Raw genomic sequence first — 17488 nt, 5'->3', positions numbered from 1 at the left:
ATAATAATTAGAAAACATTCAAAATAAACTTTAATATTAAACCTTCGCATTTCTGTCTAGAAAAAAAGGATGCTTAGAACCGGAGGTATAGGGACTAAAATAATCTAATCTGAACACAATAACGAATAGTATTTGATAATTTCTTTCGCATTTTTTCTAAAACAAACACCTAGTTTTAAAGGGCGAAATGAATTTGAAATATATTGAACGGAATGCATTCCAAACCTGTCATGATTCTTTATAATTGATTTTCACAGGGAAAAAAATTAAGCGGGCTCCACTGTGCGACGCCATTTTGAATGTCACACTTTACCGTTATGCACTCAAAGTCATATTTTATATTAAAATATTGCATGCGTAGCGCCCATTAGCAGCTTATAAAAATCAAATATAAAACAATAAGCTCACAACTAACTGAAAAGTAAAAAGTAAAAAAATTAAATCAAAATATTTGTTTTTTCGACAAGTATACATTTTTGCATTTTGAGGTTAGGTTTATTCACACCTAACCTCCAAATGATATATATTTTTTTTTGCTTAACAAACAATCTATAGATAATTACAATGCAGCACTGCTCGAAATGAAACCTGCAATTAAACAAGAACAACAATTACTGAGCAGGCGAGAGGGAGAGGAAATACATGAGGGAATGGGCTATACTTAAATATTTTTGTGAGGTGAAACAAATGCTGGTACCGGACCTCGGCGTCAGAGTCTGCATTTAGTTGAAACTCATTGATTTAATTGCGCATCATTTCCTGGTTGAATTTGATGTGGAACTTCAAAGTCCCCCGTTCCCCGTGTTCCGTCCCCTACCTGTCGCTTTACCCGTCTGTCTTTGTCTCTGTCTCTGTGGCTCCAATGAAATGAGCCCGCTTAAGCCCTGATTACGTTTTAGCCTCAAGTTAGCGCCGCTGTCTTTGACCCTCGTTTCTCCCTCTCTGTCTCGCTGTCCGTCTCTCTGACTGCCGCTGTGGTTCATTCATAGGTTTTTGAGGCTATATCTAGACCGCGAAATGATGGATTAATCCATTCAAAAAACCGGCAGCTACTACAATTACGAGACGTATCAGCCCCTTGTCGCTCTCTATACCCGCCCCGCCCCTCTCTGCATCCCTCCCTCTCTCTTATTTGCTGTCTTTCTATCGATTTTCTGGCTGTAATCTTTAGCTTGTCAATTGGACAGCTTTGTACCCCCCACCCTTCCCCCCAAGCAACATTTAATTCGTAGTTTTGATTTAATTTTTGTGTTTCTCTCTCTCTCTCTCTCTTTCTCTCTCTTACACGCACACATACAATTTTTCCTTTTCTCTTTTGTTCTTGCAGGCTCTAAATGGATTTCTAATGATACTGACATGCGAAGGCGAAGTCTTCTTCGCCACGCACAGCATCGAGAGCTATTTGGGTTTTCATCAGGTAAGTGGACAACAGCAACAACGGCCTCTCGGGGGTTGGGCGCTTCTTGTTTTTGATTGATTTTAATTGCCTGCAGCCAGTCGGGAGTTTCTATGAATGATACCATGTGTTGCCTTCTTCTTTTTTTTTTGGGTCAAGCTCATTGCGGAAATGGGCCAAAGTACAGCGCAGCCAAAATCAGCTATCGAACCAACTCTAACGGTTCGGGTCAACACCTATCCATACCCAAAGCCTTTAAAAACTAGTTACAAAGAATACTTGCATGACTGGGAGCTAGATAATATTACAATCAAATATTATATTATTTCAAGGAAGAATATGCAAGGCATCACAATGTAATGAGCGATAACAATTGGACGGAAGAGAACGTAGACTTTTCGAACATTTAGAACTTATGTAATCCTTATATAGGGACACCAACATAGCTAAATGCAGATCTTCATAGGATGTACCTTTTTGTACTCGAACGGATCAGGAGAATATATACAATATTTGATTCCCATCTATTCTATTGAGTTTCACGAGCTTAAATAGGCATATCTCTCCAGCATTATCCAAATATATGGTTTTAGTTAATCACTATAGCCGGATTTGCCCATCCAAAAATTTCACGCCAGCTTAATTGGTATCTAAACAAAATTTGGGTTTCAAGAACAAACTAAATATACCCTTTTTAGCCTTCCGAAAAAATGTGTAAAAAAGCAAATAAAATTATGAAGGTGCCACACAGCAGATGCCACCGATTCCAGGCAGGCGGCACGGCACGGCACGGTGCGTTGCGTGGCAGGTTCTGTGGCCATAAATAAAAATCAGATCAGCGTGAGGATTGCGCAATCGCGAATGCCACAAGATTTGCTTACGCAGCTGTCAAAGGCGTCGGGCTGAGCAGGGCAGGCGGAGCAGGACAGGACAGGGCAGGAGTACTCTGGCGCAGGGCGTGGCATTGTTGAGCTGTGGTATTATTAACTTGCGACGCCTCGGCAGCTGTGCGACCAACTGCCCCCAAACGGAGCAACATGTTTTGGGCCTAACTCGAGGAGCCAGTGGCTGCCACTACCTGTGCCTGTGCCACCGCGATGCCCCTCCCTGCTCCATCCTGCCCTGTTTGTATTTCTGTTTTTTTTATTTATTTTTTGTTTTTTGCCTACTTTATTGTATTGGCGCTTGTCGAATGGAAATTGAAAATTGCAGTTAGCTTTCTTCAGGCTTATAGAGAGGCCTCTGCCCTGCTCCCTGCTCGTCCCTCTCGTCTGGTCTTCTCATTTTAATTTAGTTGTAAATGTGTAAAGCGGCACTTGACACGCCCCGTTTGGCAGCTCAATTAAAAAACGTAGCTGCCTATTACCATGGCCATTGGCCATCGGATTGCTTATTCTTGGTCTTATTCGAGCACATTCAAGTATATTCCAATTGAGATTGCGGTCAAATCATTTGCTTTGTTGGTTTTACGTATGTAGAAAGTTTTGCGAGGCGCTGTAAGCGCTGCCTCTTAATTCCTCCAGTTCCTTTTTTGTATGTGGGATATGCGCTAGTGGTGGGTGCGTGCTATTCGTGTTTTCTTTCGAGATGCAACCTCAACCTTTTCAACTGCCGAACTGTGCAAAGCAACATTAAAACGGATAGATATATCACGAGCTAGAACAGAGTGACACGATCTTACACGATTCGAAATAACTTAACACGATCCCAAAAGTGTGCACGACTTACAGGAGCCAGAACGGCGTGAACATTACCAATTCAATCTTAAAACAGATCATAGCACGACTATTTAATTAGTCTATACAACCTTGACATGACTTAGGAGGACTTGAGCTTGACTTTACTCGGTCTAACACGAATAATTTTTTTCGAGTCGATAACACGCTACCACAAACACAATTTGAGACAACCAAACGTGACCAATACGATCTTATCACAACTTAATGAGAGCTAACACGACCTCAACATAAATCCAGCAAGACATTTGACGCATGTATACAGCCTTTTCACGAATCAACTCGTCCTAAACATGACCCAACACCTCCCTAGAACGGTTCAACGTATTCAATCGTGCCTGTTTAAGTTCGTGTTGGTGTTGTGTCGTGCTGCAAGTAAATATTAAGAGGATCTCAGCACGAGCTTAGACAACATTGTCACGACTCAATTCGACCTAAACATGACCCAACACAACACTAAAACGGCTCATCAATTTTAATAGTGCTTGCTTTAAGTTCGTGTTTGTGTAGTGTTGTGCTCAAAGTAAGTATCACCACGCGCCCGTCTCTGGCAAATGCTGTATTCGCATAGCTGTCCCCTCGATCTTGTGCGTATCTTGTCTGTTCCCGGCGCGTGCAGAATTTATGTCTCAATTTGTGGCCAACATGGGGCGCATTTTCAATTTGTGCGCATTTTGATTTATACGCCCCAAAAAAATAAACGTAAGACCCGAAACTGTAGCGAAAGCGAAAATCAATAATAAAGTTGACTGAACCCAAGAAGAGAAGAGTTAACCCTGAGCTGACCCGAACACCAAATCTGTCTCTCTTCCTTGCAGTCGGACATTGTGCATCAGTCGGTTTACGAGTTGGTCCACTCGGAGGATCGCGAGGAGCTGCAGCGCCAGCTGCTGTGGAACAGCTTTTTGCCCGCGGACATGTCCAGCATGCAGCTGTCGGAGACCCTGGCGCCCGATAAGGCGCTCTATTTGGACCGCAGCTTTACGGTGCGCTTCCGCTGCCTGCTGGACAACACATCCGGCTTCCTGCGATTGGACATACGCGGCCGCATTAAGATTCTGCACGGCCAGAATCGCAAGACGGAGGAACCGCCTCTGGCGCTGTTCGCCTACTGCACGCCATTTGGACCGCCCAGCTTGCTGGAGATACCGCACAAGGAGAACATGTTCAAGTCCAAGCACAAACTGGACTTTTCTCTCGTCTCCATGGATCAGCGGGGAAAACACATACTGGGCTATGCGGATGCCGAGCTGGTCAACATGGGTGGCTACGATCTCGTCCACTACGATGACTTGGCCTACGTGGCGAGCGCCCACCAGGAGCGTAAGTAGTGCAGATCAAACCAGAGGAATTTCTCGCCTAATTCCTCTTAATCTCATCGTTTTGCAGTGTTAAAGACCGGCGCCTCGGGCATGATCGCCTATCGCTATCAGAAGAAGGACGGCGAGTGGCAGTGGCTGCAGACCAGCTCCCGACTTGTTTATAAGAACTCTAAGCCGGACTTTGTCATCTGCACGCATCGTCAGCTAATGGATGAGGAGGGTCATGATTTGCTCGGCAAGCGCACAATGGACTTTAAGGTCAGCTATCTGGACACTGGCCTGGCCTCCACATATTTCTCTGAAGCAGATCAGCTGGTCGTGCCGCCGACCAGCGCCAGTGTCTCGCCCACAGCGCACGCGCTGCCGCCGCCGGTAACGCCCACGAGACCCAATCGCCGCTACAAAACGCAGTTACGCGACTTTTTGTCCACGTGCCGCAGCAAGCGCAAGCTGCAGCAGCAGCAGCAGCAACAACAGCTGCAGGCACAGCAATCCTCGCCGCTGGCTCAGGTCGGTTCGCCGGCGCCGGCGGTCGTCGAATACCTGCCCGATCCGGCGGCTGCTGTGGCCGCCGCCTACTCCAATCTGAATCCCATGTACACAACATCGCCGTATGCCACCGCTGCGGACAATCTGTACATGGGCAGCTCCATGCCGGCCAATGCTTTCTATCCGGTCAGCGAGAATCTCTTCCATCAGTACCGGCTGCAGGGCGCAGTTGGCGTCGGCGGCTACTATACGGATTACCCGCACACGGGTGGACCCGCCTCGGCGTATGTGGCCAATGGATTTCTCTCGTATGATGGCTATGCCATTGCCTCCAAGGCGCAAGACGAGAAGTGGCAAGAGACGGGCAAATACTACAGCGGCTACAGCAGCGGCTACGGCAGTCCTACGTCCACGCCACAGGTGAGTCTTTGGGAGATTGGCAAGCTTTCGGCTAACCTCTAAGCTTATCTGTCTGTCCAACCCCGCAGCAGATACCCCTTAAGACGCCAAAATCCTCGCCGCAGGTAATGGAAGTCATCTCTTGCTCCTCGGATGGCCCCTCGCCTGTTGCCGTTGCCGGTGCCGGAGCCGGTGCCACGCCCAATGGCAGCAACGTTACGTCCAAAGTGGAACTGGCTGCGGCAACGGCAGCCGCCGGCCAGGATCCCTATGAGCGTCAGACGGTGCTCATGTGGGGCACAACACAGTCGAGCGGTGTGCCGCTTAACAGTCGCATTACAGCCCGCGCTGGCGGCTCACCCCAACGCACCACACCCCTCGCCAACGGGCTGAGCTATGCGCACAACAACAACAATGAGCACGAGCCCGCCGCGGCAGCCAAGTGGAATGGTAACAAGGAGTTGACAGGAAAGTCAACCAGCGCCGGCACCCCCGAGAGCTATCAGCTGCAGCATGACGACTCCGGCCTCTACTCGGCCTCTTCGCACACCACTTCGCCCCAGCAACAACAGCAGCAACAACAGCCACATTCTTCTCGTGGCCTCGGCTCCAATGTTAGCAGCTCCAGCAATTCCATAACGCACCCAGTCAGCGGCACTGAGCACCCAACGTTGCAGCCCAGCCATGCTCATCCGCATGCGCAGCAGCAGCAGCCACACCCACAGCCGCCCAGCTGCGCTGGGAGCCTTCAGCAACCACAGCAGCAGCAGCAACAGCAACAACAACAGCAGCCACACAGCCTTCACGCTCATCCTCACACGCAGCAGCAACAGCAGCATCAGCAGCAGCACCATCACCAGCATCAGCCACAACCACATCCCCATCCACATCATCAGCACCACCATGAGGCCAATGCAGCCGCTGCTGCGCATCATTTGCATCCGCATCCGCAGGCGTCGGCCGGCACCGCCAATGGCAGCGAGGTATGGTCGCCCGCCAGCTACACGCAGTACTCGCAGTATTTAGCCTATCACCACCATCACCATCACCACCATCCGCACCACCATCACGCAGCGGCTGCGTCCACGCCAGGCGCGGCACATCACCATCTGCACCACCACCATCACCACGGCCAGCACACGGCAAGCCGCTAGAAAGCTAGCTACAAAAAATATACAACTAGAACGCACCGTAGACGCACCAATCAAACCACCCACACACACACACACACACACACACACCCTCACACACCTAGCGCACCACTGAGTGCTACTGCCAGACTAACTAAACCTAAACGCTACTCCCCCTACTTAGATCCTAATCAACGCCCAACTGCAGCAGCAGCAACAACATCTGCAGCAACAACAACAACAGCTCGTTGGCTACACGCTGCACCACCATCCGCTGGACTCGCCGCCCCATTGCCGCACACCGCCCACGCTGCCCGCTGTGAGCAGCCTGCTGAGTGGTGCTACTTCAGCCGATTCCTCGCCCTATCAGCAGCTGGCAATTGTCTCCTCAGCAGCGGCAACAGCATCAGTGCCGCCGCCCCCGCCGCCGCCGCTCATCATTGGCGCGGATGAATCGCTGCAGGCGCTCAACAGCAGCAGCAACGGCAGCAGCGAGGCGCACATCAGCTCCACCTCGAGCAGCGCGGCACGTGGCGCACGCAAATCAGCCAAGCTGCAACAGCAGCAACATCAGCAGCAACAGCAACAGCAGCAACAGCAGCAACAGCAACAACAGCAACAGCCAAATTACCAGCAACATCACGCACAGCATCTGCTCTATCCGGCCAACATAACGGCGCACACGGCTCTCGCCTATGCCCCGCCGCCGTCTGGCGCCTATATCGATGGCAGTCCGCTGCTCTCCTTCTCGGAGGTGACCAACACGCTGCTGAACCAGTAGACAACAGTAGATCACATACACACTCAGACACAGACACAGACACACACACTCACACACACACACACAGTCACATACACACACAGAAACCATGTTCAACAGTTTTGCCAAAATGTGGACTATGACTATCGTATCTTCCATAATCTCAACACAAACACCCACAAACACAAACATTAAGAGCACACCAGAAGAACAGAAATGCATCAGAGCAGTTCATAGGTATAAATTTAATAGCTTCAATGAAAGAGCCGTGCTTGAATGTATTCGAAATGAATAAGTTAACGTTACGAGCAGACACTCGTTGCTTCTTAAAAGCAACTCGCTACCTTTCGTTGCTTAGTTAGCTAAGGTAGCCACTCGTCACCAAAGCGAGGCATTCTTGAATCTGTAAGTTCAAGAATGAGCTACTCGTTGAGACGTAAATGAGACGAGCCAACCACTACTATGAGTGGAAACTCATTGCTTTTCGAACGCAACGAGAGATCGTACGGATACTCGTTGTTTTATTAATGTAGAGAGAGACTCCTTGTGCTCGCTGTTTTATTGACGAAAAGGGTCACTTATTCCATTTCAAATAAAATGTAATTAATTGATCAGCTAAATGAGCTCCATGATTGGGAGAGATTTATAATTTAGCAAGAGACTCGTCGCAAGAGTAACGAATTAAAAAACATCGAGGGGCGGCTGGTAAAACAGATTTCATGGTCCCTAATAACCGATATTTATCGATCCCTAAGCTCATACCAAACCCATTCCAACTACATAGATGTCCCCATGAACTACATTTATCTACCTCCACTTTAGTCTAACTTTCTACATAATCATGCCTTGTCCCTTTGTATACAGACCATTAAAGCTTAAAGGTACATTATGGAACGAATACATTTATAGCAAGGCTCTACGTCGAAAAATAATCTCAATGTAATAGTATTATTTAAAAAGCAAATGTTTTAAACCAATTCAGTGAGGCGTCTCTTAAGTTAATCCTGAGCAACACAACAATATTTACGAAAAATATATTTCTATTTATTTTACTGTGATAATTTATATAAACATTTGTACATGTATTTAACACTAGGCAGGCAATTTGAACCGTATCCCTAATTCCCATTATTTCCGTTAATTGCAAAATCGAACGAAATTATGGCAAATACATTTAACGCCTGCCCAAAGTACATAAACTAATATTATTCAGCTTCAGTTGTAGTTACAACCAAAGATTCTTATTTCTAATATAAAAATACAAATATCGACTAATTGTAGCATGTGAACCGAACCTAATTCTTGGTTTCGGATAGTTGCGCCAAATTTTTAGTTACATTTTTGTCAGGCACTTGTATGACGGCATTGAATAGAAGAAGAAATGAAAAACCACATAAATAGAATTGCAATTAATTGCTTAAGTAGTCGTAAGATTAAACATAATTGAATACATACATATATCGAAATGCTTGTATTAATAATAATTAATAATTTAAATTTAAATTCAAATAGATGTTAAAACAAAACGAATGCAAGTAAATGTAATTTTCATGATTCCTATCGTTTAGCATGTAATCCGAGAGCGTGTTTGTATAGTTAAAAGATTTCTTGAATTTCTAGTCGCCCGCAAAAAACATTTACTATACATACGTACATAATATATAAATAAAACAATTATTCAAAATACTTAAATTGTACATTTCAATTTGATGGCCGTGAGTTAAGGCAGCAATAATATTTGCTAATCGAAATTTTATTCCAAAACTAATATTATTAAATGCAGTTGTAAAATAATTTTAACTCGCGCCCAAGTTGTCAATGTAATTTACGAGCCTAATTCAATAAATATTAAACAATTTACTTAACAAAAACTATTGGAAATCCAAGTCATATACTCGTAAACAATCAGAGCGAAATAAAACTAGAAAATATTCAATCGAAAATACCTAAACGCAGTGTTTGTTTTTCTATACCCTTTAATATTTGTATGTTTATTGTTGTTAATATGCATTAGTTGGCAGCTACATTTTATTGCTGTAACTCCTTCAAACTCTCGATTTTTCCTTCAAACAGAATTAATAATTTTATAAATTCAAATCTGCCGCAAATATTTCTTACACAGATTCACGAAACTAAATACTCGCTAGGGCTGCATAAGTTCGCTGTCTTACCTAACACTGTCGCGTGATTAACAACACTGGGCAATGCCGATCCATTACGAGTAATTTATCGCTAACGTGTATCGATATATCGCATAGGCGCGCGCATTTAAATTAACTTATTTGCTTGACAGCACTCATTTGATGTTGGCAGCTTTCTAAAATATGTTTGGCTTTTCATAGCAGCTGCAGAAAACGGAGCTGCAACAACTGATTTACATGCCAGAAAATATTGTTTTTTGTAAAATCAGCCCAGCTGCAGTAGCGTTTTATCTTTTTCGTTTGTTGTTTTCATGGGCAATGCAACCGCAAGCCACAAGCAGCAGCCTGCATTATGCTGCAGCTTAATTGGTGACTTTGCTGCATTAATTGACAACACACAAGATGCCTTGATTGACACCTAACAATATACTATGTACTATAAATATTTTATGTTTTTTCTCGTAAACGCCTAAACGCCACCGCATCAGATAATAGAAAAACGCACCACAATTGATGGCGCTGCTTGAAGTCTTGTTTATAAAGGTTTAATCAAGCGATGGACGCCACAATGGAAGCGCACCTAGACAGCAATCGTATGTGGGTTAAGATATTGTTCAGCACTAAATGTTTGCTATAGACAAGCGGCGCTCATCATTAATCCAAGTACACAATGCGTACACTTATTTTCGTGTACACACGTATGTATGATTATATACCTACTTTTAATATGTACCACAGCTGAAAGCAGCGCAATTAATCAAGTACTCTAATTTCTATATGCAATACATCATTCGGCCAAAATATTTTGTGGGTTCAACATTAGCATTGAACAGATATTGTCTAGTTTGATGGCTTCATTGTTCAAGTGGCGGTGCCTGAAGTCGAGCCACTTGCTGGGGCTACACGTATATACATACACAAGATGCCTGCTGGGCCTAAGAAACAAGCGGCGCACTTGCTCCTGGCTTCATTGCCAAGTGGCCAAGGTCAAGTTGATTGGCAAAAAAAACCCCGGCCAGACAATGGGTCTAACAGGCTTTTTGTCATTTCAGAACATGTGCGCGACTCCCACAAGATGTGCACACACATATTGATTAACAATTCAAAATAGTTAACATTGTCTAAAAATCAGCTTATTTCATAGACTACGCCTTAATACTTATTTATACAAAAGACAATAGCTATTCGTTATGCTACGCATAGATAATAAAAGCCAAATAATTGTGTGCGAGTTTTGTTTTATTTTATTTATTTGTTGTTAAGAGGATGTCTAATTTTATGTGGCGTGGCAAACCTGATGACAAAAGCCATAATACCTGACTCGAGGGTAGACAAACATTGCGCTTTTTTGTTGCCCTGTGCCATTGTCTGGCGCTCAGTTCGTGTCTTGAGTCTTTCGTTTGAACCATTTTCTAATATACAACAATTAACAAAGTGCGCGGCCTGTTTTATTTATTTGTTTATTCATTTGATTTACTTAACATTGTTCGCTTTCCATTTCTTGACCTTTAATAGTCGTGTTGCACACATTTTGTGCCATCGGCCGCAACGTCTATGTAGGTCTATAGAGCGGCAACTGGAGCTGAAGATTTCTGCAGTGCTCACAAATTGTCAGTAAGTGCAATAAATGAATCCAAAGGTGATAATCTTGGCTTATTCAGTGCTTTTCATATTGCCCGGCACGTCACTTCATATCATCACTTAAGGTCAATAATATACGCGAAAGCTGACCGCATGCGACGGTGTGAGGCATGGGGCATGGGGCATGGGGCATTGGGCACGTTGCCTGTGATCATTATTCAGCGGCTCAGCGGCTCAGCAGCTGCTGCCGCTGCCGCTGCTGACCTTGCAGCATTGTTAGTTTGACAAATTTGTAGCACACCAGTTAGAAAAATTGCCACTTAAAGTCGCTCGCGATGTGACCGGATGCGCGGCTAAGCCGCTCGCATCGAACTTGGACTTGAATAGCGACTTGCAACTGCCAAAGGCGAAGGTGTTTACATAGCTAGCTCTATGTTTATTTGACTTTTGACTTCCCCTGCGCGTAAGACCTATTTAACAATTGTACACTTAAACAAATCATCAAGCATTTTCAAAATATATAATAAATATTAAATAAATAAACTTAAAATGTAATTGAATACAATTGAGTTTAAAGAATTAAAGCTACTATAAATCTTTCAAGCGCTAGAAATCAAGTAAGACCGAAATTATAATTTGGACTTTGGCCGCATGCGGCCTATCAAGCCCCAGTCAAGACAAGAGTTTCCTAATTATTCTCATAATATACACTAAAGAGCAAATTTGATCAAATTATATAATATACTAGCGGTTATAGGTCGGCCTTGCCCGTGGCACGTATAAAATAAATGTTCTCAAGAAGCTTTAAAAATGATTTTGACACTGATCGGTAAACAAAAAACTTTCATAAAACCGTTTTCCGCCAATTTGCCACTGTTTGCGGGTGGAATTTGACAAATCGCTAACACACGTATTCATTGAGTATTTATGTAGAGCTTTGAAAATAAATTTAAAGCAAATCGGAAAAAACTTATAACTTCGCCCAAAAAATCGGAGCATCGCATTTCTACCGAGGAAGCTTGGATTCTGCAAAAAGTATGAATCGCGTCTCAACTGATTTTTCATATAGATCTTTGGAAATGAATCTGAGCGCGAAACGTCACCTACCAAATCTTAGACCCCCATTTCCACAACGGAGGAATGCATTTTTCGAAAAGTCTCAAACACCCCTCAAATGAATTTAAAAAATGGTCTTTGAAAATAAGTTTGAGGCCGATCGGATGGTAAACAAAAAAGTTCCATACAAACGTTGTTCGCGAGTTTTGAACACCTGCGGGTGGAATTTTCTCAAACACCGTCTTAATGTGCAGCCTTATTACATATAGTAACTAGAGTAGCTCTTACGGAATGGGCTGTGCGTTGATCACCAATCAGTCAGTCAGTCAGGGCAAACAGTTTGCTGAATCTTAAGAAAAAATTGATTATTAAATTTAAAATTGTAGCCATAGAAAACTTCAGCTTATTGTAGAATTTTTTGTCATTTCAGAAGTATTTTTATCAGTCTAAATTATGAAATATAAAAGTAAAATAAGATACCGTTAAGCACTGTTCCAAATAACAATAATGCAATATAAAATGATTTAAAATCAATTAAATTTCCTGATTTCCTATTTTTCCGAAGCATTTTCGCTTTTTTTAAATATCATCTTCTCTAGATGTTGATTGTTCATTTCATAGCTACGTTTGAAAATTCTCAGTGTACGCTTATTTTACTATTAACTAGACATAGTCGTAATAACCAGACAATTGTGAACACCTCATTACACACGTTATTCGTTAGTCGTTATTCATTATGTGCGCTATTCAATTCCTGCCCTTTGTCGCTTGACGGTGGCGTATACGCAATAATTGACAGTGTGCTAACTGCTGCTAACTGGTAGTTGGTAACTGTTAACTGTTAACTGTTGGCTGTTAACTGTTATCAATGATAAATGGGCATCGGGCCTAAGCCAAAAACTGAAATTAAATGCCGCCATCTCTTAGCTACTCTATAAGTACTTTCATTTTTCATGCTCATGACCAGCTGTTGTAAGTTGCCCGCGGCTTTGTGACGCTTTAAATAATTTTTAATCAACGTGCGAATCTGTGTTTATTGTTGTTGTTGTTGGGCTATTTCAATGAGACCTTGCGAAACTCAAAAACAAGACTTCAGCCATCAACATGAATTATGCCGAATTGCACCAATTTAGCAATTAAACATATGTATGTTGCCCATTGGGTACGAACAAGAAAGAAGCAGAACAAATGAGCTAACATAAATGGCAAACAACAATGGTATTTTGTTCTAATACTCTGTAATCAAGGAATTCCCAAAACAAAATGGGTATTATGACCTAATGCTGAGATATGTAAGAGCCAGCAGCAAATACGTCTGTTCCATATAAAGTATGAGCTTAAATCCTCTTCATTATTTACTTTCATTAAGTAACGCAAGCTTATCTATCTATCCAATCCCTGGAAATATAAGAGCTAAAAACATGACATTTAGTTTGCAATTATTCTATACTAGTAAAGGCCTAGGCCTGTCGCTAAAGATCGCATTGTGAACAAGAAAATTATTTAAGAATGAAAAGTCAAGTAGCTACAGAGTATCTTTTAGTCAAGCAGACACTTCTCCAGCATGCTTCGTTGTTGTTTTTCTGTTATTGTTATTGTTGTTGTTACTGTGCTTGTGGCCTTCGATAGAATCACACGCCTTTAATACCCCTACCCGCCCCCGTGAGAGCAACAAGAACTGAGAGATGTCGATGACACACCTCGCCGGCATGTTTGGGTATGTGGTCTATACGAAAACTTGGGAGCAACATTCTGTTTCAATGAGTATTTCTCGTATTGTAGCTGTAGGCCCCACACCTTCTCTTGATTTCCATTGAACCCGTTGACATCGCCGCTAATTGCCAAAAGATGCGCATCCAACAAGTGCAGAGCAAACTTGTGATATGTAAGAACCAAAATTTGGCATTCACATGATTTTTTTTTGAATTACTATTATCCAACTGCTTATGAGGAATATGTCAAAAATTTGTTGTATGGAAGCGAATAATTAAATACAAGACACTGAGTTGGTATTTTCATATTTATTATAGATGCTGATGCTTTTATTTCGAAGAGATACTTTCATATATTTTATACCTTTATTTCACTTTTCTTCAAAATGCGTTTGTGTCTATTAGATACATTTTGATTTAAAATATACTTTTTTGAATAAAGATGCTTATCTTTCTTTAATATGCTTCTATTTCATGAAACAACCATTGATCAGTATCTCAATGATAATATTGTATCTTAATGATACATTTGCATTTTCAGGATTTCGTTCCTTCAAAATGCTTTTGTGTCTAACATACAAATTCAGAACTTCAAAACTATTTCTGTATCACAGATATTAGTACCTACTACTGCATCTTATGAATAGTTTTGGGTCCATATATGCTTTTCTACGGCACCAATACGTTAAGGAACATAAGTAACTGTTAGTTAAAAAAGTATATGCGGAACACAAAAATAATGTATTTATGAGTGCACAAGAAATGATTTTGACAATCAGATGAAAGTTTTATATCCTGAAATAGTCATTAATATTTTGTGTGTTTTCTAGCCTTGGCTTGGCTCAAGCGAATCAGATAGCAAATCTGAACTGATGCTGCCCAAAATGAAATCGTCACATGTCGCTTGCAATTACTTGACCTTAACAGCGGCTTTTTGGGAGCATGTGCCAAATGGAGCTGGCGCTAAGGCTGTGGCTGCTGCTGCTGCTGATGATGATGATGATGAAGCTGCGGCTGCTGCAAGTCATCGCTCACCCAATTTCAAAAGATATTAGCTCGTACAAGAGTACGCACAAGAGTATAGTATGTATGTATCTTCTATCTACTTATGAGTATGTAGGCATCCAGTTCCACTTAATCCGCGCTAAGACAATTCAACACATTGCGGCATTCACAGTACGTTTCGAATTTCACTAATAACCACCAAAAGTCGATGCGGTTCGATTTCGTTTTCGAGTTTCGATTTTGATTGCCACAGCGAAGGTCAAGCTGTAAATTCAATTCAAATATGAATTACATTTACATTTGTTTATTGTTTGTAATTGTTAACGAACTGAAGATGGGCCCCCAACCAAGAGTACCTAATACAATTACCCATTACAATGGAATTTTTCTTTTGTTTTCTTTAAATTGTAGCTTCTGAATAATATTTGAATGACCTAGCTTTACAGCAGCCAGTAGACGGCAACAGGGACTCAGTATAGTACAGATAAAGCTATGAATATAACAGAGAAAAAATAAACAGGCTTATCCAACATACACAAGGAACATATACTTCCCCTTAAATACTTAAATAGAAATTCGTTATAAATGAATTGAAAACTAATTGAAAAAGAGACAAATTTGATAATATGTATTTCTTAAGTGCTTGCTGCATTTTTCAGACCGACCACACAGAGATCACACATCTTATCATGATACAGAATTCATTCCAATGTAATAGAAACTCAGCAGCCGTTGAGAACAAAAGTATATTTAGCAGAAATCTGTGCATAGCATTCACTCACAATCTAGATTTGTTGTAGCTGTTTTAGTTCTCACATTTGAAAGAAAAACTTTACATAAAAAGTTCAAAAAATTTCTTTTATATTTAATATGAATAGCAACGAGATCAAGACGGGCACGAGTTGCAATCAGAGCTATGAGGATGAAAACTGCAGCAGTAGCTATTCCGAAGTCGCCCAACCGAGTGCACAGCCGGAAACGCTAGCTCCAGTGCGGGAAGAGCCGCCTATACGCGTCCGCGACATGATAAATCTTTATAATTTTGCCACGCAAAAGAATCAGGAATTGGCGCATGCCAAATCCATCTATTTCGGTGGCAACATGAAGGGCGCACCAATGGAGCTAAGCGATATGGAGCTGACACAGCCACAGGAGCAGGAATGCTGCGACGGCATATGCCTCAAAATGCCAGCTATGGATGGTCAGGCCAGCAGCAGGTAGGAATACGATTATGCACTCGAATCTACTTTGGAATTTTCATCAACAAGCCCTTAACAGCCGTCTACACAATAAGAAACCGGGCAACTTTCGTGTGACCACAGCTGATGATCAGACTTCGCTGCGACAATCGCTGCAGGCGGATGCGGCGGGTGGTAATTCCGTTGAGAAATCGTATCAGAGCAAGACAACCATAAGACGCACCGAACAGGGTACGTATATGCCTCAATAAAGAATGCACGATTCATGGACTAAGCTGCATTCTTTGTCTTTTCATCTTCCGAAATGCAACTTTTAGGCGTACGCATCATAATTGACATCTTCTTTGATAAGAACGAGAATGACATTGATATTGTAGGCAGTCGTGTGGAGACGGACATACCAGAGAGCCGCATTTTGGCCGATTTCCAGCAACACTCGTTGGCCATGCGGTCACAGCAAATCAAACAACAACCCAATGTTTAACGTGTTAAGTTTAATTTTCATTAACATCAACTGCTTTTCTAGCACAGAACGTCACAAAATTTTATGTTATGTATACGTACCGTTGTACCGTTTGTTTGTTAAATAACAACACGCATTTAATTCATTCAATTGCAGTGATTTCTTTCTTTTTTAATGTCTTTTTCTTTTGGATCTCTTGATTACTCGCCGCTCGCCCCTCGCCCCACGCCCCGACAGAGTATTCACAACTTCCTGCCCAGCCGCAGCGTCACGACCCGAGCACAAAAACCCAAATAATAAATGCTGCTGCTGATGCCGCCATATGAATATATGAACCTAGAAATGCAATGAGGCAACACCGAACCAGCAAACAACCAAACAACGTAGCAAGCAACCCCAGTTGATCCCCCCACCCCACTCCACATCTTTATGGCATTAACCATTGCAGTTCTCAATTTTTTTCTTTGGCTTTTCGCTGCACGACAAAGGGCTTTGAAAGGCGGCAAAACAAGTAAATAAACGGCATGAATTGAAAATGGAAATCTCATCTTACAAAACTCACTGAAAACTGAAAACTGAAGACGTCGACGTCGACGTCGACAAAGACGACGCCAACGCTCAAGACGTTGCTTGCAGCGAACACTAGATAGTTGCTGCCTTTCGTAATCCCCCGCCTAATCTGACTTAGATCTCGAGCTGCGGTTTCTGCTGCTGCTGCTGCTGCTCTTCTCGATCGCTCTATTTAGCCAACTGTGGGGTGATCCAATAAATTAGACAAATAAACATTTGGTGAAGGGCCACCCCGCTTAAACGGTGGCATACTCGACGCTAATAACCCGAATCCCAAACATTGAAAATGAAAATGAAATTGTAGCTGTAATGTTAACGCTTTGTTGACTGCCCAACTCTCTGGGCCCTGGCTCTGGCTTTGTCTGTAAATGTAGCTCTTACTGTAGCTCCGACTCGGGCTCGAGCTGTGCTGCCCACATCGGCTATGTTTAGACGATCTTTACAGCAGCTTCGCCTTCGGCTATTAACGAAGATGTTTACTGCACCGTGGTCGCATATTGTGTTTTTTGTCAACAAAATTATTACCAAA

General features: G+C 42.7%; 2 protein-coding genes and 1 long non-coding RNA gene across 3 annotated transcripts in view; all 3 read left to right on the top strand.

Annotated features, from left to right (window-relative positions):
* The window catches only part of ss (spineless), a 36771-nt gene extending 27596 nt beyond the window's left edge, over positions 1 to 9175 (top strand). Inside the window, exons 4-8 of the mRNA XM_064679605.1 lie at positions 1328 to 1417; positions 3951 to 4455; positions 4522 to 5363; positions 5432 to 6325; positions 6657 to 9175. Of these exons, the coding sequence (XP_064535675.1) occupies positions 1328 to 1417; positions 3951 to 4455; positions 4522 to 5363; positions 5432 to 6325; positions 6657 to 7253 (2928 nt within the window). The 3' untranslated portion in view covers positions 7254 to 9175. The remainder of the gene's footprint in view (positions 1 to 1327; positions 1418 to 3950; positions 4456 to 4521; positions 5364 to 5431; positions 6326 to 6656) is intronic.
* Positions 9176 to 14286: 5111 nt separating this feature from the next.
* On the top strand, positions 14287 to 15110 carry LOC135426510 (uncharacterized). Its single transcript, XR_010435910.1, has 2 exons — positions 14287 to 14426; positions 14553 to 15110. It is a non-coding gene; the product is annotated as an uncharacterized LOC135426510 (long non-coding RNA).
* A 394-nt stretch (positions 15111 to 15504) lies between these two features.
* On the top strand, positions 15505 to 16539 carry LOC135426448 (uncharacterized). The gene is made up of 3 exons (XM_064679527.1): positions 15505 to 15944; positions 16006 to 16157; positions 16244 to 16539. The coding sequence occupies exons 1-3, from the start codon at positions 15598 to 15600 to the stop codon at positions 16408 to 16410; spliced, it is 666 nt and encodes a 221-aa protein (XP_064535597.1). The 5' UTR covers positions 15505 to 15597; the 3' UTR covers positions 16411 to 16539.
* The last annotated feature ends 949 nt before the right edge of the window (positions 16540 to 17488 follow it).

This window comes from Drosophila montana, unplaced genomic scaffold (assembly GCF_035044405.1).
Source record: "Drosophila montana isolate Dmon_TW-CO22-7 unplaced genomic scaffold, ASM3504440v1 contig_203_1, whole genome shotgun sequence".
Taxonomy (NCBI): domain Eukaryota; kingdom Metazoa; phylum Arthropoda; class Insecta; order Diptera; family Drosophilidae; genus Drosophila; species Drosophila montana.
Note: the sequence above shows the minus strand (reverse complement) of the source record. Positions and strands in the feature narration are given on the sequence as shown.